The sequence below is a fragment of the Stomoxys calcitrans genome, chromosome 4, assembly GCF_963082655.1.
Source record: "Stomoxys calcitrans chromosome 4, idStoCalc2.1, whole genome shotgun sequence".
NCBI lineage: Eukaryota > Metazoa > Arthropoda > Insecta > Diptera > Muscidae > Stomoxys > Stomoxys calcitrans.
Window position 1 is genome coordinate 74,737,583 of NC_081555.1, and position 22,947 is coordinate 74,760,529.

General features: G+C 39.5%; 4 protein-coding genes across 4 annotated transcripts; 3 read left to right on the forward strand and 1 right to left on the reverse strand.

Annotated features, from left to right (window-relative positions):
• Window positions 1–1,509: 1,509 nt before the first annotated feature.
• LOC131997205 (uncharacterized) lies at window positions 1,510–10,836 on the forward strand. Its single transcript, XM_059367756.1, has 2 exons — window positions 1,510–1,999; window positions 9,886–10,836. Exon 2 carries the CDS (start codon window positions 9,892–9,894, stop codon window positions 10,762–10,764), a length of 873 nt encoding a protein of 290 aa, XP_059223739.1. The 5' UTR covers window positions 1,510–1,999; window positions 9,886–9,891; the 3' UTR covers window positions 10,765–10,836.
• On the forward strand, window positions 4,281–6,908 carry LOC131996955 (uncharacterized). Its single transcript, XM_059367161.1, has one exon. It carries the CDS (start codon window positions 4,281–4,283, stop codon window positions 6,906–6,908), a length of 2,628 nt encoding a protein of 875 aa, XP_059223144.1.
• Window positions 7,243–9,810, forward strand: LOC131996956 (uncharacterized). Its single transcript, XM_059367162.1, has one exon. The coding sequence runs from the start codon at window positions 7,243–7,245 to the stop codon at window positions 9,808–9,810; it is 2,568 nt and encodes an 855-aa protein (XP_059223145.1).
• An 11,204-nt stretch (window positions 10,837–22,040) lies between the features above and the next one.
• LOC131996957 (uncharacterized) lies at window positions 22,041–22,693 on the reverse strand. The gene is made up of 3 exons (XM_059367163.1): window positions 22,670–22,693; window positions 22,262–22,528; window positions 22,041–22,196 (listed from the first exon to the last, which is right to left on the reverse strand). Exons 1-3 carry the CDS (start codon window positions 22,691–22,693, stop codon window positions 22,041–22,043), a joined length of 447 nt encoding a protein of 148 aa, XP_059223146.1.
• Between the last annotated feature and the right edge of the window lie 254 nt (window positions 22,694–22,947).

A 22,947-nucleotide genomic window follows, 5' to 3' on the forward strand; every position in this document is an offset into this window, starting at 1 on the left:
TCTGGGATCTTGACTTCTTGAGCCTCTAGAGGGCGCAATTCTCATCCGATTTGGCAGAAATTTTGTACAACGGCTTCTTTCATGACCTTTAACATACTTGTCTAATATGGTCTGAATCGATCAATAGTTTGATACAGCTCCCATATAAATCTATCTCCCGATTTTGTTTTTGTTTTTATGTTTGTTTTTTTTTATATGGAGTTTCACCGCGAAAACCAAAAATAGTACCAACCTTTAGGTGTACGGCCATAGCGGCACGGGGCTGATTAATATCCGCACCCTCTTTTCGCTAACCTAAACTAATCTTAAATGCACATTTTTAATGGCGAAAGAAGTGAATTACAAAGTTTGAATCCTATTTCCAATACAAATATTATAGAAAATTTCTAATTGTACTTTAACAAATAGAAACGTCTTAAGTTCGACCGTACCGAATAATGCATATTATATTCATCCTTTTTATACCCACCACCAAAGGATGGGGGATATCCATTTTGGCAATCCGTTTGCAACACATCGAAATATCCATTTCGGACCCACTTGATCAGCGTAAAAATCTAAGACGATCTAGCCCTGTCCGTCCGTCTGTCCATCTGTCGTTTGAATTCACGCTACAGTCTTTAAAAATAGAGATTTTGAGCTGAAGCTTTGCACAGATTCTTTATTTGTCCATAAGCAGGTTAGGTGATGGACTATATGGACTATAAAGACCGATCCGCCGATTTAGGGTCTTAGGCCTATAAAAGCCACATTTATTATCCGATTTTGCCAAAATTTGGGACAGCGATTTATGTTAGACCAGTCGACATCCTCTTTCAATTTGGCCCAGATCGGTTCAGATTTGGATATAGCTGACATATAGACCGATCCTCCGATTTAGGTTCTTAGGCCCATAAAAGCCACACTTATTATCCGATTTTGCTGAAATTTGGGACAGTGAGATGCGTTAGGCCCTTCGACATCCTTCGTCAATTCTTTGATCGGTGTTTATACAATAGCTGCCACATAGACCGACCTCTCGATTCAAGGTTTTGGGCCTATGAAAGGCGCATTTATTGTCCGATTTTGCCGAAATTTGAGACAGTGACTTGCGTTAGGCACTTCGACGTCCTTCGTCAATTTGGCCCAGATCGGTCCAGATTTGGATGTAGCTGTCATGTAGGCCGACCTCTCGATTTTAGGTCTCGAACCCATAAAAGGCGCATTTATTGCCAGATTTTGCTGAAATTTGGTACAGTGAGTTGTGCTTCAACATCAGTCTTATTTGTGCCCATGCCCCGACGGAAGACAAAGACGAGCAGACCAAGGATATTTTCTACGAGCGCCTAGAGAGAGAGAAAATGACCGCTGCCCCGCCCATGATATTAAAATCGTTCTGGGAGATTTTAATGCGAAAATTGGGAGGGAAGAAATTTTTGGTCCAACAGTCGGAAAGTTTAGCCTCCACGAGATAACATCCAGTAATGGTGTTTATGCCAAAATACCATAAACAAATCCTCATACCTAAATCCCTAAAACTTCGTTCAAAAAAAATCCCCAAATACAATTAATATATCTAAGACGTTGCCACAAGTTTATGCTACAACGGCTGTAGCAACAACTTAACGAATAATTTTGACAATCGTACTAAGACGACTTCCGATAGAATTTCGTTAGCATACCTTCTTGTTCACTTGCAACCGTTGTACTGGTAAGACTACGAAAATAAATCCCCTTAAATCAATCCAATCCTAATTCGTTTCAATTTTCCTATTTCTTGTCTTCCATATTGCACTGGAGCAACCAAGTCTCATCTACTCTAACCATTTGAGATTTTGAATTGTTTTCGGCTCATGTGATGTCTCATTTCTCCTCCAAGTAGACTTCAGCTGTTCCATCTCATCAGTTGGTCCTTTCGAACCGGATAGCTACGTATATTTGGAGACATTTGCTCTTGGGAGACACTCACTGGGATTTCCTACTCCAATCCAAATCTCTACACTACTCATCATCTCAACAGGTTAGTTTACATTTCTTATTGTACTCCCATTCAGTTGCGAATATAGTGCGAAAGTGATCTTTAACAAGTGTTTTTACGGCAAAATTATTTTGCGTTAATTTGGTGAAAAAGCGCGCCAAAAATACTACAAGTTCCAATAAATCGAATACCAGCCAAAACACATATATTCCTGTCCATATATGATGATCCAACGACAGTTCCGTTTGGTCCAGCTATAACTATAAGCTCGAGTGGAAATAACCAAGGAAATATAAATTAATTTGCTGCCCAACGCATAATTAAACTCCAACATTAAAGAGGGAATACCCATTAAAAGGCATATAGAAACAAGTGGATAGTGGTGTCCAAGATCTACAGTGAGTTTTTTCATATTTTTTTTGGTTAATATAATTCCCTTTGAAAAAAACCACGTGTGATACAACAGTCAAAGAGTTCCCTTCAAATTCGCCATAAGGGGATAGTATTAGCACCGTCCGTCCGTCCATTAAATGCGGTTTCTTTTGTTTCTTTACTATACATGTGTTATCCACCAAGAGTGCGGGGATCGATGTTAAAACATCCCAGCACAATAGATTGCTGTTGTAATGCTTCCCACTCGTATATTATTATGCTATGAGAATCGACCTTCTCTTTGAGTGTAATCGAAGGTACATATCTTCTACCTTTTACTTACATGTTCTCTTGAGTGATCATAGCAGTGGGAGTGTTGGAACAGGTTCCTAGTTACAAGTGTGTAAGCGGCTCTTTTATGTCTCCCCATTTTTTTGTCGACATAACCTCGCCCCCCACTCACTTCGGTTGCTCTACTGATTTTTTGTATGCGGTATTCTGATAGAGTTGCCGAAATATCTTATTGACACCTATTAATTTATTATCCTGACGAACGTTGGAAGATATTTTTTATGCGAGGCTGTGAGATCTTCTTTGGGTTCATTGTAAAAAAAAAAAAACTCCGTGACATGCACTTGCGTTGGTCTTAGAGGATTTTTATTAGATTGACATCAAAACTGTTCTTTACTGGGGAAATGCCCTGAGACACAGATTGAATGGTTAGAGACCCCGTAGTACAATTTGCTATTTTCGTTCTAGTATATAAACTCGAAGTTGTCCATTTCCCATCGAATTTGCACAATCCGTGAACGATTTAAGAAGAAAAGTTATTTGGCATCCCTGCCTTCTTTTGCATGCGGGTGGTCTCACTCAATTTATCTCGTCTCATTTAATTTGTTGACGCCCCCACCTTATGGAGCTAACTCTCTGTTTGCCGCAGCCGTGTACCTTGCCGAGAGAGAGAAAGAGTTTGGTGTTCTATTTAGTCCCATTTTGTTTCCCTGGTTCTCTGAATAGGGAAGAAAAGAAAAGATAGGTCAACGACCTCGTCAGCTGTTTGCTTGCTTTCACCTCAATTGGAATTTTATGAATTTAGCACGTAATCCCAGCGAACCCTGTGAAAGTATAGAGACGGAATATACGATTTCAGCGCTATATACCTGAAAGTTTTCGATAGCTGAATCCTTTGAGTTATTTTTTAAATATAATATCATATATTTCTTTAAATTTTATTTATTTTTTATATTTTTTGTTTTTTTATCTACATTTTTTATTGATTGCTATTGCTAAAAGTGAGTTCGTTCCGAAGCATTTTATTATGTCATATATTTTATTAAAATTCGATACATTTCAAGAGACTGAAATTTCTAAAATATTTTTCCATTTGTATTTGTTGTTTAAATAACTATTTTTCTTCACTCGGTTGAAATTATTTTCTCAGTTTTTCAATATATTCTGAATTGAATCTTCTCAGCTTTCTAACTTTTTAACTTAAATTTTTCGTGCTATAAACCCAAATTTCCATTAAATATTTATCTAGTTTAAAATCGAATATTTATTTTTGCTGTATGCTTCTTTTATCGTTAAATTATCTAATCTTTTGAGTATATAGTGTGTCCAGTGTTGCTAATATTGGCAGGACAGCAGCTTCTAGAAGTACTTTGAGGAATTTGCTAAATTTATTGCCTTGTGCCAGTATTCGCTAAAGATTTAAATTTCCATAATTGATTCTGTCCGATAATTACACTTTCCAAATTTGCATACGCAGTTCGGGTTCAATATGTCATTGGACAAATTTATCCGGTTGGCTGATAACCTTGTCGTCTTCGAGGCGAGCTTGAATGACAAGGACTTCCCTATGACATCTGTTCATTCGCTAGAGGTTCACAAGGAAGAGTTGACCTCAATTTGGGAGAGGCTCAGGTATTCATATGAGCAATGTCTGTCTGATATGGCTAGTGAGGAACAGGAAGACGATGAGGGTAAGACGGATGATTTGGAATTGGGTACCGTGCGACACAAATATACCAGTGCCTATGTCACTTACTGTCGTTGTAATACACGACTCCGTGAGCTTATCGAAGAGCTCTCTGCCCCAATTCAGGCTCCTAGATCGGAGACGACGTCAGGTTTTGGTTTCAAGCTGCCGCCATGTGAAATTCCCATTTTCGATGGTAATTACTCATCGTGGCCCACTTTCCGGGATATATTCGAGGCAGTTTGTATTAGAAATCCAAGGATGAGTTCAGTGGAGAGACTTTTTCACTTGAGCCAGAAGACGAGGGGTGAAGCGAACGACATTGTGGGTAAAGTGCCTCTGACGAATGAGAATTTCAAGGTGGCATGGGCAAACCTCTGTTCGCGATACGAGAACAGGAGGGTCCTAATAAATATTCAATTGAAGAGACTTTTCGGACTTACTGTCATTACGGATGAAACGGCAGTGGCACTCAAGGCTTTGCAGAGGGATATTAATTCTTGCATCGAATTGTTGAGACTCTACGAGGTAGAGGTGGAGGAGTGGGATGCAATATTCATTTTCATATGTTCCAATTGCTTACCTAACTCGACACTTACATTGTGGGAGCAGACCTTATGTGATAAGACCATAATTCCGAAGTGGTCAAAATTGGATAAGTTTCTGACGGACCGACATAGGACACTTGAATCCGTGTCTGAGATAAGGCGACAATCTGATTCGGTTGCTTCTACTTCTAGGCAGAATCAGAGAGGGCCTTCAAGGCCCACTGGGGTGCGAAATGGTGGTAATGTCTGTGCATTTCAAACTAAGGTCGGTACTGGCAAATGTCATCTTTGCCCCAAAGAGTCCCACGTCATTCGCAAATGTCCGAAGTTCTTGCAGATGTCTCAGAGTCAGAGATACGATGCGATAAAGAAAAATAATTTATGCATAAATTGTTTTTCGAAGGTCCATACCCTTAGAAATTGCACTAGCAAATTCTCCTGCTACAAGTGCAATAAGAAGCACAACACACTCCTCCATAAGGAGGGTTTGCCTTCGAATTCATCCACACATAGTTCAACCCCACCTCCAAGTCCTAGTAACTCATCCCAGCCAGGCACTTCGAATTCAATACAGTCCACTGAATCTTCTTCAGGTAATATCATCCAGTCATGTTTTTCATCGAATTCTAGGGGTGTTTTATTGGGCACGGCCCTGGTTACTGTATGCCATGGGGGTCTGGAGTTCGCCGCGAGGGCTTTGGTCGATTCGGGTTCTGAGGGCACTCTCATATCCGAGAGACTTTTTAATGTTATGGGACTTCCGTTCAGGCGCACAAGTGCCCAGATTTCTGGCTTGAATAACTCCATTTCAGCGTCTGTGCGAAAAGAATGTACGTTTACTCTACGTTCTACTTTAAACGGTGAGTTCGAGCTATCGGCGTCGGCTTTGGTAGTGCCCCACCTAGCGGGTGGTCTACCATCAAGGACTTTGGATCCGGGACTACTTTCTTCCCTTCCTGATATTCCTCTTGCAGACCCATATTTCTTCCGGAGTTCTAAGGTGGACTTGTTATTGGGTGGAGATCTGCTTCCTTCGATAATGCTATCAGGAATTCGGAGTCCGGTTTGTGGCTCCTTGATGGCACAGGAGACAGTGTTTGGCTGGATTCTCACAGGTCCGGTACCTGTCCAGTCAACGGGCTCCTTTTCCACTATTGTTTCGTATTTCTGTGAAATCTCTTTAGATAAAGAGATTTCACGTTTTTGGGAGGTGGAGGAACTTCCCCGGAGGAGATTCTTGTCTCCCTCGGATCAATTTTGTGAGGATCTATTCCTTCGTACCACCACACGTTCTGACGATGGTCGATACGTGGTTTCTCTTCCCTTTAAGGAGGAATTTCCGAGTAAGGTCCACATTGGGGAATCCAGAAATGGTTCCATGGCACAATTTTATAAGAATGAAGCCCGGCTTCTTCGAACTCCCGAGTTCAAGGCGGAATATGACGATGTCCTTGAAGAATATGTTCGCCTTGATCATATGAGGATGGTTCCCCCTCCCTGTTCTAGGGATTCCACAAGGTTTTATTATCTTCCCCACCATGCGGTTATAAAACCAGAAAGTACGACTACGAAGGTGAGAGTCGTATTTAATGCTTCATCCTCCACTTCCAATGGGACGAGTCTTAATGACGTTCTATATCCGGGGCCGGTTCTACAGAAGGATCTTACTATCCTGATTTTGAAATGGAGATTTTTTCAATTTGTATTCAATGGCGACATCTCGAAGATGTATCGCCAGATTCTTGTGAATCCATCGCACGCTTCATTTCAACGTATTCTTTTCCGGAGAAGTCCAGATCTACCTATCCAGGATTATGAGCTTAGGACAGTTACATTCGGTGTTAACTGTGCCCCTTATTTGGCAATCCGAACGCTTCTGCAATTAGCAGAAGACGTTCAATCCATTTATCCTCTCGCAAGCGATATACTTCGCAATTCAATGTACGTGGATGATGCTTTGGTAGGAGCACATTCGGTTTCAGATGCTATTGGCGCACGGCTTCAGCTTGTTCAGGCTTTGAAATCAGCAGGTTTTCAGATGCGAACAAGCTGAAGCCGTGCGCCAATAGCATCTGAAACCGAATGTGCTCCTACCGGTTCTACAGAAGGATCTTACTATCCTGATTTTGAAATGGAGATTTTTTCAATTTGTATTCAATGGCGACATCTCGAAGATGTATCGCCAGATTCTTGTGAATCCATCGCACGCTTCATTTCAACGTATTCTTTTCCGGAGAAGTCCAGATCTACCTATCCAGGATTATGAGCTTAGGACAGTTACATTCGGTGTTAACTGTGCCCCTTATTTGGCAATCCGAACGCTTCTGCAATTAGCAGAAGACGTTCAATCCATTTATCCTCTCGCAAGCGATATACTTCGCAATTCAATGTACGTGGATGATGCTTTGGTAGGAGCACATTCGGTTTCAGATGCTATTGGCGCACGGCTTCAGCTTGTTCAGGCTTTGAAATCAGCAGGTTTTCAGATGCGAAAGTGGACCTCGAATTCCAGAGACATTTTATCCGACATTCCTTCCGAGGATCTACTACGCGATGATTTCCTTCAGTTTGATGATCGGAGCACCGCCAAGACGTTGGGCATTCGCTGGAATGCGATGTCTGACTGTTTTTACTTTTCCATACAGCCATTTCCGGCTACAAATGCCTTTTCTAAACGCGAGGTTCTATCCCAAATCTCCAAACTTTTCGACCCAGCAGGATGGCTTTCGCCATGCATTATTATTGCAAAAATAATTATGCAACAAATCTGGATGGAAAAGACTGACTGGGACGAAATTATTTCTCCATCGACTCTGTCCCAATGGAGGTTGTTTCAGGACAATTATCTGTTAATCAACCAGATAAGAGTTCCTCGGTGGTTCCAATATATTCCGAATTCTAAGATCCAATTCCATGGGTTCTGCGATGCCTCTGAAAAGGCATATGCAGCTGTTCTTTACGTTCGTATTGAGGTGAACGATTCCATTGCCACCAATCTGGTGTTATCCAAGACCAGAGTTGCGCCAATCAAAACCCTTTCTATCCCACGCTTAGAATTGTGTGGTGCAGCATTACTCGCCGATATGATTGACGGCATTATACCCCAGTTGAATGTCGATTCGTATTCTATATACTGTTGGACGGACTCCACAATCGTGCTTTCGTGGCTGTCCAAACCTCCATGCTATTGGGCGACGTTTGTGGCCAATCGGGTATCCAAAATTGTCGAGGTTATTAGTCCTTCCAATTGGAGTCATGTGACCTCCGAATGTAACCCAGCCGATTTGGCAAGCAGGGGTGTATATCCTAGGGATCTGCTTGAAAGCCGATTATGGTGGAAGGGGCCGCAGTGGCTGATGGAATCATGCGATTCATGGCCCGTGACGGGCCATGTGCCCTCAGAGATTATTGAGATCGAGAGGAAATCTCTGAAGGTTAATTTTACCTATTTTAACCACTTTGAGGATATTCTAGACAGATTTTCTTCTTTCTCTAGAGCCTTACGAGTCGTGTCATACATATACCGTTTTTATTTTAGGACACACTCGAAGTACCGCTCAGATTTTCGTGCTGATTCCAGAGTTTTATCAAATTCCGAGGTAACAATGACTCGGGACCGATTGATTGCCATGAGTCAGAAGGCATTCTATCCAAGGGAATACTTGTCCTTGTCATTAAAAAATCCCATTTTGAAATCAAGTTCGCTTTTGAATTTAAATCCATTTTGCGATTCTGAAGGTGTTTTACGGATTTGTGGTCGGCTTACTTCTTCTCCATTCTTAACGTATAATGAAAGACATCCGGTTATACTGCCATATAATTGTCAATTCTCCCGTCTATTGGTTCGTTTTGTCCACGAAATTTCCCTCCATGGCGGCAATCAACTGGTTCTAAGGTTGATCCGTATGCAGTATTGGATTCCAAAAGTTAAGAACTTGATAAAGACGGTTATAAACAAATGTAAGCCTTGTATCCTCTATAGGCGTAGATGTCAGACCCAACTCATGTCAGCTCTCCCTCCAGAGAGAGCTGAAATTTCACGTCCATTTGTTCACACAGGCCTGGACTTTGCCGGACCATTCGACATTAAATATTATGGAGGAAGAGGTTGCCGCATGACCAAGGGTTATGTATGTGTGTTTGTCTGCTTTTCCACCAAGGCAATACACCTTGAAGCCACTTCAGACCTCTCCACATCTGCCTTTCTAGCTGCCTTCAGTCGTTTCATTGCTCGTAGGGGATGTCCCTTACACATTCATTCTGATAACGGCACAACGTTTGTTGGCGCCTCGAGATCCTTGGCTAAGGAATTTATCCGATCTTCCCAAGAAGCAATCCTATCGGGCTATGCCCACCAGAATATATCCTGGCATTTTATTCCACCTGGGGCCCCCCATATGGGAGGCCTTTGGGAAGCTGGAGTAAAAAGTTTTAAACTTCACTTCCGGAAAGTTGCTGGAAACGTAAAATACACTTTCGAGGAATTCCAAACGCTTTTGTCCAAAATAGAATCTTGCCTCAATTCTCGTCCACTGTCGCCTATGTCCCAAAGTCCATCCGACTTTGACGCTCTTACGCCAGGACACTTTCTTATAGGTTCGCCCATTTTGGCACCTATAGATCCGAATGTTCGTGAAGCTCCTATGTCTTTGCTAAATCGTTGGCAGAGACTCCAATCAATTCATCAGCACTTTTGTGCCCGATGGAAAGATGAGTATTTAAAAGAGCTTCATAAACGCCACAAGTGGCAACGGCCGACAGAGAATTTAGAAGAAAACATGTTGGTAGTCGTAAGAGACGAAAACACACCGCCAAACACTTGGCGTCTAGGCAGGATTTCGAAGATATATTTTGGTAGCGATCGTAGAGTCCGCGTTGCCGATGTAGTCACTGAAAAGGGCGTTATTACAAGACCGATTACAAAATTGGTTATCCTTCCATCGGAAAGCACTTAAGATCACTTTACGCTCTTCCTACTCCGATTTCAAGGATTCAACTTACCAGAAATTATATCTACACATACCTTATAGTTCATTATGCGCAATAACGGAAAGAAAAATAAACAAGATAAGTTCAAAGGAAATCGACAGTTTATGTGCAGAATCTGCCGCCATCCACATGCTCTAAGAAAATGCCGACGTTTCCTTGGCCTTAATATAACGCAAAGAAGAGACATCGTGAAGAAATATGGTTATTGTGAAAATTGTTTGGCTCACAGCCACTCAGATGGGGCCTGCTTCACGAAGACCGGTTGCAGGATTTGCCATAAAAACCACCACACTCTTCTTCATGCTCATCCTAGAATTCAGGCCAGAAAACCTTTACCAGATACGCCTACTACAAAGCCGTCCACATCTAAGATGGCTTGCGACACGCAGGCAAAAGGCACCTCGCAATCCTCCACATCTACCAATGAGACATCTTTGACATCCATACTCAAACAAGATGCTATTACGCTGCTACCAACCATCATTGCCAAGGTCGATACGAAAAACGGAAGAAGCATTGTGAGATGTTTATTGGATTCTGGTGCAAGAACAAGCTGTATCTCTTCAAAAACTGTAGATAAGCTTAATTTGATGACACTAGCACTAGATGAAGAAACCATTTGTCCAATAACGTTGTTATCCATTCACGACGAAAATGTGAGCATCAAAACAGTCCTCAAAATGACCAATAGAGTGACCATATCCACCCCAAGTAACTCCATATCCAAATCCATAAGACAGAAATTCCATAACTTCATATTGGCTGATGTTGAATTCTTCAAACCAGCTCCAATAGACATCATATTCGGTGTCGACATATACGCCAAAATATTAAGCGAAGGAATTCTTTGTCGGTCGGGACTCCCAACGGCACAGAATACCATCTTTGGGTGGTCTATCTATGGTCTTTGCTCCAAATAATTTCCTATGAATTTCTATCCGATACGCCAATTTATCCAAATATTACACATTTTTCGCACTATCATTGGAAGTACAAATAAGAACATGTAAACTACCAACTGAAAATTTATCTATATATACATATATATATATATATATATATATATATATATATATTCATATTTATATTACCTAGTCTCATAAGCACTTTAATGAAATATCCTTGAATTGAATATGAATTTTTGAATTTAAAGCATAACTGAATTTTTTTACAAATAGAAAATTATAATATGATAGGAAGCATCTGAAGTACGATTGTAGCCTCATTTTTTATTGCAGCCGTACTGCAAGGCGGGCGGCATGTTTATGCCAAAATACCATAAACAAATCCTCATACCTAAATCCCTAAAACTTCGTTCAAAAAAAATCCCCAAATACAATTAATATATCTAAGACGTTGCCACAAGTTTATGCTACAACGGCTGTAGAAACAACTTAACGAATAATTTTGACAATCGTACTAAGACGACTTCCGATAGAATTTCGTTAGCATACCTTCTTGTTCACTTGCAACCGTTGTACTGGTAAGACTACGAAAATAAATCCCCTTAAATCAATCCAATCCTAATTCGTTTCAATTTTCCTATTTCTTGTCTTCCATATTGCACTGGAGCAACCAAGTCTCATCTACTCTAACCATTTGAGATTTTGAATTGTTTTCGGCTCATGTGATGTCTCATTTCTCCTCCAAGTAGACTTCAGCTGTTCCATCTCAACAAATGGGTTGAGACTGATAGATTTCGCCGCTACAAAAAAACATGGTAGTTAGTAGCACCAGATTTCAACATAAAAATATCCATAAAGCCACATGGCTTACACCCGATCAAAACACGAGAAACCAAATTGATCACGTTGTGATAGATGGAAGACATTCATCCAGCGTGTTAGATGTAATATCGATCCGTGGAGCGAATATAGATTCGTATCATTACCTTGTTGCAGCAAAGGTTCGCACCCGTTTGAACATGGCGAGGAAAGTACGATCTGACACTGCAAGGAAGCTGGACATTGAAAAGCTGCAGACACAACAAATGGCAGCGGCATACTCCACTCGACTGACCCAACTGCTTGATGAAAGCACTCCTTGTTCCGATGATATAATGGCGCAGTGGCAAACTATTGCCCACTCCATGCAAAATGCAGCGAAATCCGTACTTGGGTACCGAAAGCCTCCTCCAAAAAAAACATGGTACGACCAAGAGTGTCGAGATGCTACTGAAGCCAAGAATGCGGCATATATAGAGCAACCCTGCAATCAGTAGCAACGCGATAGATGAAGGAGAGGTATCGGGAGAAAAGGAGAGAGGAGAAACGTCTATTCCGCAGAAAGAAAAAGGAAATGGACAGACGTGAGTGCGAGCGAGGAGTCAGAATGAAGTCCGGAAATTCTACCAAAGAATTAAACACTAAACCGATGGCTTTGGTGCTGGCACATCCTCCTGCAGAAACAAAGAAGGAAATCTGGTAACTGACAAAGACAACATGCTGAGGATATGGAAATAACATTTTAACTGCTAGTGTCCGATGTTGGCGGCGAAGAGGATACCGCAGAACCAATCCCCGATGATGGTATAGAATTTTTACCTCCTAGTCAGAATGAGGTCCAAGTAGCAGTAACCCGACTAAAGAACAACAAGGCAGCAGGAGCCGACGGGTTACCCGCTGAACCTTTTAAGACCGAAGGCGACACGCTGATAAGGCGTATGCATCAGCTTATCTGCGCAATCTGGCTAGAAGAACTCATACCCGATAATTGAAACCTCAGCATGTCCCGTACGCAAGAAAGAAGACAAGACGGAATGTGGCAACTACAGAGGAATAAGTCTTCTCTCCATCGCTTACAAGACAATATTGAGCGTACTGTGTGAAAGATTAAAACCTAAAGTCAATGAGATAATTGATCAATGCGGTTTTAGACCTGGTAAATCCACCCTAGACCAGATATTCACACTGCGCCAAATCCTGGAAAAGACCCGAGAAGGACAAATCAACACCTACCACCTCTTTGTTGACTACAAAGCCGCCTTCGATACTCCTTTACGTTCAAAGGTATTTCAAGCCATGTCTGAGTTTGGTATCCCTGCAAAATTAATAAGACTCTACAGGATGACACTTGCTGATACACGTTCCTCAGTAAGAATAGGAAAGAATCTCTCCGAACCATTTAATACCAAACGAGGTTTCAGACAAGGAGACAGCCTCTCGTGTGATCTCTTTAATATCCTGCTGGAGAAGATTATACGAGATGCAGAAGTGAATAGATATGGCACACTAATCACAAGAGAATACATGCTACTTGCCTATGCCGACGATATCAGCAGCCTTTGAAAGAATCGAAAGAGAGTCAGTGAAAATGGGTCTGGCAGTAAATGGAGATAAGACGAAATGGATGATCTCCACTCCCAAAAAGCCTTGTACAACCGAGCAGATAAAGAACATGGAGAAAGTTGGGAACCACAACTTTGAGATAGTCAGTAACTTTATCTACTTCGGCACCGCCGTAACCGAAACGAATGACACCAGTTTTGAGATAAAGCGAAGAATAATACTGGCAAACAGATGCTACTAAGTAAGCAGTTTAGAAACAAGGCCATCTCTCGACAGACGAAGACTACACGTTACAAGACACTGATACTACCCGTGCTGTTATATGGTTCTGAAGCATGGGTACTTGCGAAAGCAGATGAGGCAGTGCTTGGAGTATTTGAGAGAAAGATTCTTCGTAAAATATATGGACCAGTTTGCGTTAACGGAGAATATAGGCGACGTATGAACCACGAGCTGTATGAGCTGTATGACGACGATAGCATAGTTACACGCATCAAAATACAACGGCTGCGTTGGCTAGGTCATGTTGTCAGAATGGATGAAGAAGCTCCAGCAAAGAAGTCTTTTGAAGGCAAACACGGTGGTACACGCAATCCGGGAAGACCAAAAGCCCGATGGAAAGATCAAGTTGTGGGAGACACCTCGAAACTTGGTATCAGAGATTTTAGAATGAGCGCAGAAGATCGCGGCGCTTGGAACGCTATTCTACGTTCGGCTAGTAGAAGAAATATTCTGTCATAGCCAATTAAAATTAAAGTAAAGTAAGAGTTGTGTTAGGCCCTTTGACATCCTTATTCAATTTAGTCTAGATCGGTCTAGATTTGGATATAGCTGCCATATAGACCGATCACTTGATTTAAGATTTTGGGGCCATAAATATAAAAATAGACCGAACTATCAAATTAAAGTCTTGGCCCCATAAAAGGCACTTTTATAATCCGATTTCGCTCAAATTTGACACAGTGACTTGTGTTAGACTTTTCGACATCCGTGTCGTATATGATTCATATCGGTCTATATTTGGGTATGGCTACCAAAAAGACCAATATTTTGTTCTGCAAATTTTAACAATGACTTGTACTTATTATACTACTCAATATCCGTGTCGAATTTGGTCTAAATCGGACCATATTTCGAAAAAGCTGCTATGGGGGCATAAACTATGCATTTTTCACCGGATTATAAGGAAAGGTGGTTTACATATATACCCAAGGTGGTGGGTATCTAAAGTTCGGCCAATATGGTCCGATTTGGTCTGTTCAAGAACTTAACATGCGTGAAGCAAAAATATGTATCTATGCCAAATTTCAGCTCAATGTCTCAATTTTTGAAGGCTGTAGCATGATAACAACAGATGGACAGACTAGCGGTCATCGTTAAATCGCCTTACAATTTTACTTTGCACTTTATATACTTAATGGAATCTTAGACCAATATTAGGGGGCGTTAAAAACGAAATTAGTATACCTTTGGTGAGGGGTATAAAAAAAAATTTATAATTTGTCAATATGGGATTTTTCAGTCACAATTTGTGCGGGATAGAAATAAAAAAATGTGGAAAAAGTCAACATTTTTTATTTTGGCCAAAAATTGGTTGTTTTATTGTTTCGGCTTTGTGGAGATTTTTTTTAATGCAATTTTTTTTATAATTTGTATTGACTCGAATTTGAGATATGAGAAATACAGCATTGGCACATTTTGCAAAAATAAAACTGTAAAAACGATTCGAGTTTCCCAAAGGTACGATTAAAATTCAATTTGTTTGTATATTTTGTTACTGCAGGTGGTTCTTAAATATTTAGAAAAAATGTTTTGCGACATCCAAATTTTGAGATACTCTACAGCTATTTTGCTAGTTATTTTATGATTATACTCATAGATAAACAAAAACAAACTTATGCCACTATAGTACACTGGGAGTCTTTATTTCAATTTGAATATAATTACACAAGGAAATACATGTGTATATTTATAAATAATAACGCGAGGATATTATTTAAGATTTACGTTTGGTTTCGCCCTCAATGATGTAAGTGGAATATTGTTTTTTATTGTCCAACCAATTTAAAGAAAATCGAGGTTTCACATAAATCACCAATCCGAAATCCACATTTCTTGGCATATCCTTGGACAGTTCAAACATCAAACCCATATTGTAGTGGCTATTAGCCAGTTTTACCATACTGCATTCATATTGCTTTAGGAGAATGTCGTGTTTGAGACAGTTAAGTTTATGAAGTTCGAACTCGAAAGGTCGTTTGGATAACTTGGTGATGATTTGATCAGAAAGGTATGTTAAAGGGCATTTGCAGTAATAAAATCTTTAATTTAAACTCACTTGAATTGTGGTCACCCAATCGACTGTAATAATTATAAAAACAATTCTAATAAACATTTCGCCTATTCTTCTCGAATAATCTTTCCAAAATAAACTGTATTCGTTATGTTGAAACAGTAAATTAATTTAAAATTAATTTCCTGTTTATAAATATTTCAGCAATTATTTCGCTAATGGGCTTTGATTAAATGCTTTACAATGAGGGGAGGGGATTTAATAATATTTGTTTTTCCATTTTGCTTGCAGCATATAACTTTCGTAATCCCTCATTTCCGTAAATATTTATAACAATTTGCCATCATGCGTTAAAAGTAAAGCCACCGAACATAGACATATCTTGTCATCTCACTAAATGATTCTCCCATTTTTAAAGAGGGGGCATTGCTCTTTTCTAACTCAAATTGTCGCATACACACATTAGAACAGAGAAGTCAAAAAATACGATTGCACTTATGTGCTATCGATTAACTGGAAAAGAGTTTCACTTATCCGAACTAGGCTTAGTTGAAAATAATGGATAAGTAAAACGAAATTGGCGCATTTTTTGCGTTTCACTTATCCGGTTTTGACTCCTAATTTGACAACTTAAAGTCATTGACAGCTATTTCTCCTCATACAGTTAAAAATTTTATTGAAAATAAAAATGTTTTCAATAAAAAATTTATTGAATCAATCATTTTTTGATTGAATCCTGATTTCTTTTTGAATTACGATCGTAATTGAAATTTTCACCGCCGAAGGATGGGGGTATATTTATTTTGTCAGTCTGTTTGCAACACATCGAAATATCCATTTCCGACCCTATAAAGTATATATTGGGATGCCCAAAAAGTAATTGTCGGTAATATAGTAGTAATATAGTCGGCGTTGACAAATTTTTTCAACGGCTTGTGACTCTGTAATTGCATTCTTTCTTCTGTCAGTTATCAGCTGTTACTTTTAGCTTGCTTTAGAAAAAAAGTGCGCGAAATTTTGTTTACATTTGCTTGTTTGGCGTCAATTTTAAAATAGGTACCACATGTATTGAAAGAAATTCATTTAACAAACCGAATCAACGCTTGTGATATGCACCTTAAACGCAATGAATTCGATCCGTTTTTAAAACGAATCATAACTGGAGATGAAAAATGGATTGTTTACAACAACGTTAGTCGAAAACGATCATGGTCCAAGCATGGTGAACCAGCTCAAACCACTTCAAAGGCTGATATCCACCAAAAGAAGGTTATGCTGTCTGTTTGGTGGGATTGGAGGGGTGTGGTATACAATATTTTGAGCTGCTTCCAAGGAACCAAACGATTAATTCGGATGTTTACTGTCAACAATTGGACAAATTAAATACAGCCATCAAGGAGAAGCGACCAGAATTGGTCAATCGTAAAGGTGTCATATTCCACCTGGACAACGCTAGACCGCACACATCTTTGGTCACTCGCCAAAAACTGAGTGAGCTTGGCTGAACTTTTGATGCATCCACCATATAGCCCTGACCTTGCACCATCAGACTACCATTTATTTCGATCTTTGCAGAATTCCTTAAATGGTAAAACTTTCCGCAATGATGAGGCTATAAAATCGCACTTGGTTCAGTTTTTTGCAGATAAAGGCCAGAAGTTCTATGAGCGAGGAATACTAAATTTGCCAGGAAGATGGCAAAAGGTTATCGAACAAAATGGCAATTATATATTTGATTAAAGTTCATTCTAAGTTTTATTAAAAATGCATTTACTTTCTTTAAAAAAATCCGCAATTACCTTTTGGGCAACCCAATATATTCTTGATCAGCCTTAAGATGATCTAGACACGTCCGTCCATCTGTTGAAATCACGCTACAGTCTTTAAAATATAGATATTGAGCTGAAATTTTGCACAGATTCTTTTTTTTTGTCCATAAGCAGGTTAAGTTCGAAGATGGGCTATATCGGACTCTATATTGATATAGCCCCCATATAGACCGATCCGCCGATTTCGGGACTTTGGCCCATAAAAGCTACATTTATTACCCGATTTTGCTGAAATTTGGGACAGTGGGTTTGTGTAAGCCCCATCGACATTCTTCGTCAATTTGGCTCAGGTGGGTTCAGATTTGGATATAGCTGCCATATAGACCGATCCTCCGATTTAGGTTCTCACGCCCATAAAAGCCACATTTATTATCCGATTTTGCTGAAATTTGGGACAGTGAGTTGTGTTAGGTCCTTCGATATCCTTTGCAATTTGGCCCAGATCTGTCCAGATTTCGATATAGCTGCCATATAGACCGATCCTCCGATTTAGGGTCTTAGGCCCATGAAAGCCACATTTATTATCTGATTTTGCTGAAAATTGGTACAGTGAGTTGTGTTAGGACCTTCGACATCCTTCGTCAATTTGGCCCAGATTGGTCCAGATTTGGATACAGCTGCCTTGTAGACCCATCTCTCATTTTAAGGTTTTGGGCCCATAGAAAGCTCATTTATTGTCCGATGTCGCCAAAATTTGAGACAGAGAGTCGTTTTAGCCTCTTTGACAGCCCTCTTCAATTTGGCCCAGATCGGTCTCGATTTGGATATAGCTGCCATATAGACCAATCTCTCGATTTAAAGTCTTGGCCCCGTAAAAGGCACATCTATTATCCGATTTCGTTGATATTTGACACGGGGACTTATGTTAGGCTTTTCGATATCCGTGTCGTATGTGGTTCAGATCGGGTTACATTTGGATATGGCTACCAAAAAGACCAATATTTTGTTCTATAAAATTGATATTGAATAGACTCGATATCCGTGCCGAATTTGGTCGAAATCGGGCCATATTTCGATAAAGCTGCTATGGGGCATAAATTATGCATTTTTCACCAGATTTTGACGAAAGGTGGTTTACATATATACCCGAGGTGGTGGGTATCCAAAGTTCGACCTGGCCGAACTTAACGCCTTTCAACATGTTTCATTTTGCATTGTAAGTTCACGCACGTAATCAATGTTATTTGGAACAATGGCCGTTTTTGGATGACCATCACGGAAATAGTCGACAACGATTGAAATTATTAAACCAATTTTTCATAGTGCTATAGTATGGCTCTTCATCGTCCCGCAAAGATTTAAGTTCATCAATGCACTCTTGATGGAAAAATGTCAAACTTAGAAAATGTCAAACTTTCCAATGGCAATGTCAGATTACACATTACAGTAAATTTATTAATGCTTATGCAATCAATATATATAGCAGCTTTTGTACATGGAAACAGTGATTTTCCGATCTGTCCACAGGTGGCAGATAGTAGAATCCTCCATGCGCAGTAGCTGCAACGGCATCTGCAAGAGTCTCAATGAGAGTTCGGTCGGCATCGGCTCTTGCACAAATACTGAGTGCCTATGATGCTTGATATGACAAGGCGAGTAAATGCCACCTTAAAGTATCCAGGAGCTTGACGAGGTGGCTACAACAACAACAACAATAGCACAAGAAATATGGGTTAAATTTTGCATACTTTCCCACAAACATTCCATCAGGCAAGGCTGAACGGCGTCCCACAGAGCGGTATCTTTTTGAAAAACAGTTTCCATATGGCAACGTACTCGATAAATGTCGCCAGCATTAGAAGGGGATAACCATTGCAGAAAATTTGTTGGTATATTCTCGCCACTATTCGTACCCAAGCTTACGGTGTCATATTATTTTCTTTAAAATCAAAAAATTATAATTGCCTGTATTTTCAGTTTCTTTGCATAAAAATAAATAGCATTTAAAACCGATTATTTAAAACTGAACAATATAACGTTGAAATCATAAAACCAATTTAAGACCAAATATAAATAAGTGCCAAATTAAAAATCTTCATCAAAATGCAAATTGCAAATTTTGCGATCGAACATTCATTTTATTGCGGAACAGCGGGTATACTTTTCACATATCCACAGTGCCGTCCGATTCAAACTTAAGCTCATTGGCAAGGGACCTCCATTTTTATAGCCGAGTTCGAACGGCGTAGCGCAGTGCGACACCTCACAAATGTCGCCGGCATTAGGAGGGGATAACCATCTGATGTTATCGCATTTGCATTTTTCTAATTGTCAAGTTCCATTCTTCAAGGCTCATTTAAATACAATCTCTCCTTTGTGTGTAATATTCGCTCAACCCAGCTCAGTGCGTTAAAACCGCCCATAAGATTGTGTATAAATCGCCTGAGGAAACCTTTCGCAATTGCTTTCATTTTCATGACTGATGCGTGTATGACTTGTAATGAATTACGTTTTTCGATGTTTTGTTTTAAGTGGACAATTTCCACAACACCAAACACAATCCTCACTTGGTTTATATGACATTGGTACTTAGTATGACGAGTAATACGAACATTTTCATACCCTCCATCATAGGTTGGGGGTATACTCATTTCGTCATTCTGTTTGTAACTCCTCGAAATATTCGTCTAATACCCCATGATATTTTAAGTCGATCTTGCCATGACTGTCCGTCCGTTCGTCTGTCGAAAGCACACTAACTTTCTAAGGAGTAAAGATAAGCGCTTGAAATTTGGTCGAAATACTTCTTATTAGTGTAAGTCGGCTGGAATGGTAAATGGATCATATCGGTTTATGTTTTTATATATCTGCCATATAAACCGATCTTGGGTCTTGGCTTCTTGAGCTTCTAGAGGGCGCAATTCTGCAATTTTGTACGACGTGTTTTGGTATTACTTCCAACAATTGTGTCAAGTATGGTTAGAATCGGCTCATAACCTGATGCAGTTGCAATATAAACCCGATTAGACTTAGCTTCTAAAGATCGTAATTCTAATACGACTTGGCCGAAATTTGCGCATATCGCAACTTGATATTGCTGCCACATAAACCGAACTGAGCCTCAAGAGGGCGCAATTCTTAAAAAATTTGGTTGCAATTTTGCACATTCCGTTTTGGTATGACTTGCAACAATTATGGTCTAATTGCATATCGCAACTGTGCCAATCACTCCATAACCTGATATTGCTGCCACATAAACTGATCTCCTAATTTGACTTTCTGAGCCTCTAGAGGGCGCAATTATCACTCGATATGTTTGAAATTTTGGAGGTGGTATTTTTCTATGACTTCTAACGGTCAATAACTTGATATAACCCCTATATACTTGAAAATGTCATTCTATTACTTGACAAATGCGATCCATGGCGGAGGGTATGTTAGATTCGGCCCGGCCGAAATACCACGCTTTAACTTTTTTTATTGTTTTTTACGAAAACTTGTATGAGCTGATAAGCTGGTGATAGTTTAGAGTTATCAAACACACGCAGTAGTCAGACTGAGAAGCGTTTGTCTTGTATTTGGGTGAAGTTCTTTAGAATGCTCACCACTTATGGTGTGATTCCGATAATGTTCCAGTGGGTTTTTATGTCTGCCTAGCATACGATTTTAGTTTTTTAGTAAGAGTTAAGTAGTTTATAATGATGTTGTTTTCAATTATATTATCCTACAAATGCCTAGGTAAGGTTGGGTTACACTCATAGAAAAAAGTTTGCTGTAAATAGCAAACACTGTCTGCTGAATATAAGTAGCTAATTTTGCTGCTATTGTCGCAGTAGTTCTGCTATTACAGCAGTAGTACTGCATTTTCAGAGCAGCAGGCTTACTGCTGAAAAGTCTGTTGTTTGTTGAAAATGACTGCTGCTTAATTATGAAGGGGATGCTAGAAGAAATAAGTAAAAGTGTGTAAAGTTCGGCCGCGTCGAATCTTAAATACCCCCCACCATGGATCGCATTTTTCAAGTTATTTTCCTGGTATCTCTTTTTAGGCAAACAAATTGCTATGCTATTGGAGCTATATCAAGATATGGTCCCATTCGGACCATAACTGAATTGAATGTTAGAAACCATAGTATAAGTCATTATGTAAAATTTCAGCCAAATCGAATAAGAATTGCGCCCTTGAGGGGCTGAAGGAATATAGGGAGATCGGTTGAAGATCTTATAAGGCAATATATCAGGTTATATACCGATTTGGACCATACTTGGCACAGTTGTTGGAAGTCATAACGAAACACGTCGTGCCAAATTTCAGCCAAATCGGATAAGAATTACGCCCTCTAGTGGCTCAAGAATTCAAGATTCAAGATCGGTTTATATGGCAGCTATATCAGATTATATACCGATTTAGACCATACTTAGCACAACTGTTGGAGGTCATAACAAAACACTACATGTAAAAAATTTTAGCCAAATCGGATAGGAATTGCGCCCTCTAGAGGCTCAAGCAGTCAAGAGCCAAGATCGGTTTATATGGCAGCTAAATCAGGTTATGAACCGATTTGAATCATACTTGGCACTGCTGCTGGAAGTGATACCAGAACACAAGTCAAGACCTCTGGTCGGTTTATATGGCAGCTATGTCAGTTTATTGACCGATTTCAACCATAATTAGCAACTGATATCAGCAGACTAATTTTTCTGGGTGTGAGAAATTTTCTTGGCTAACCCCCAGGCAAACAAGTGAACTTAGCTCCACTAACAGTATTCTTCACTGTATAGGGATTGTTTATTTTAATTTTAAACTATTTACACAGAAAAAAAATTTAACAACATTACGAGAATACTATTTATGATTTTCGTTTTGTTTCTCCCTCAATGATGTAAGTGGCATATCGTTTTTTATTGTCGAATAAATTTAACGAAAAATTAAACTCAATGATTGGTGTATAAGATGGAAAGAAATCCGAAGCAATTTCCACATTTGTTATATTATAAATGGAATTCTGAAAAGCGATTCGGCATAATTTTCTTGTTATGTGTAAATCAACAACCCTGGCTCCAGACTTACCCCTCGTATGGGACACGATATTGGGACATTACTATTTCTAGTAACTCTCTCCATGAGATAGTTTAACATGGGTACGGACATACCATGCTCCAATAGAATACATATATTGACCTTTGTATCCATAAATTTGATGTATTTAAGACCCTTTTTAGGTTTAACATAAATCACCAATCCAAAATCCATGTTTCTAGGCATATCCTTGGAGAGTTCAAACATCATGCCCATGTTGTAGTGGCTAATGGCCAATTTTGCAATACTACATTCATACTGTTTTACAAGAACATCAAATTTATGCCAGGTAAGTTTGTGAAGCTCGAACTCGAAAGGTCGTTTGGATAACTTTGCGTAGATTTGACCAAGGATTATGTTATGGGCCTTCAGAAGTTATACAATCTTTTTTTAACTCACCTTTATTGTGGACACACAATCCATTGCAATAACAATAAAAATTATTTTAGTAATCATTGCGACTATTCTTCTCGCATGATCTTCAGCAAGTAATGGTTATGCATTGCGATATAATAAGAATTCATCTATAATTTATTTCACGTTAGCAATTATTTGCTTTCGGATTTTTTATTGTTTTGAAGTAATTGTTTTATAATGGGGGAGGAGGAGTAAACTAATTTTTCAATTTTTGTCTTTCAAATTCCTTCATTTGAATCCCATATGATATTTTTTGGTCT

Excerpts from the sequence above, each read along its gene's own strand:
- LOC131996955 (XM_059367161.1), top strand. The coding sequence starts at position 4,281 with ATGGCTAGTGAGGAACAGGAAGACGATGAGGGTAAGACGGATGATTTG.
- LOC131997205 (XM_059367756.1), top strand. The coding sequence starts at position 9,892 with ATGCGCAATAACGGAAAGAAAAATAAACAAGATAAGTTCAAAGGAAAT.
- LOC131996957 (XM_059367163.1), bottom strand. The coding sequence starts at position 22,693 with ATGGATTGTGTGTCCACAATAAAG. Across the intron at positions 22,529-22,669 it reads ATTGTGTGTCCACAATAAAG|TATGAATGTAGTATTGCAAA; the intron begins GTGAGTTAAAAA and ends CTTGTAAAACAG. Across the intron at positions 22,197-22,261 it reads TATCGTGTCCCATACGAGGG|AATTCCATTTATAATATAAC; the intron begins GTAAGTCTGGAG and ends ATCGCTTTTCAG.
- LOC131996956 (XM_059367162.1), top strand. The coding sequence starts at position 7,243 with ATGTACGTGGATGATGCTTTGGTAGGAGCACATTCGGTTTCAGATGCT.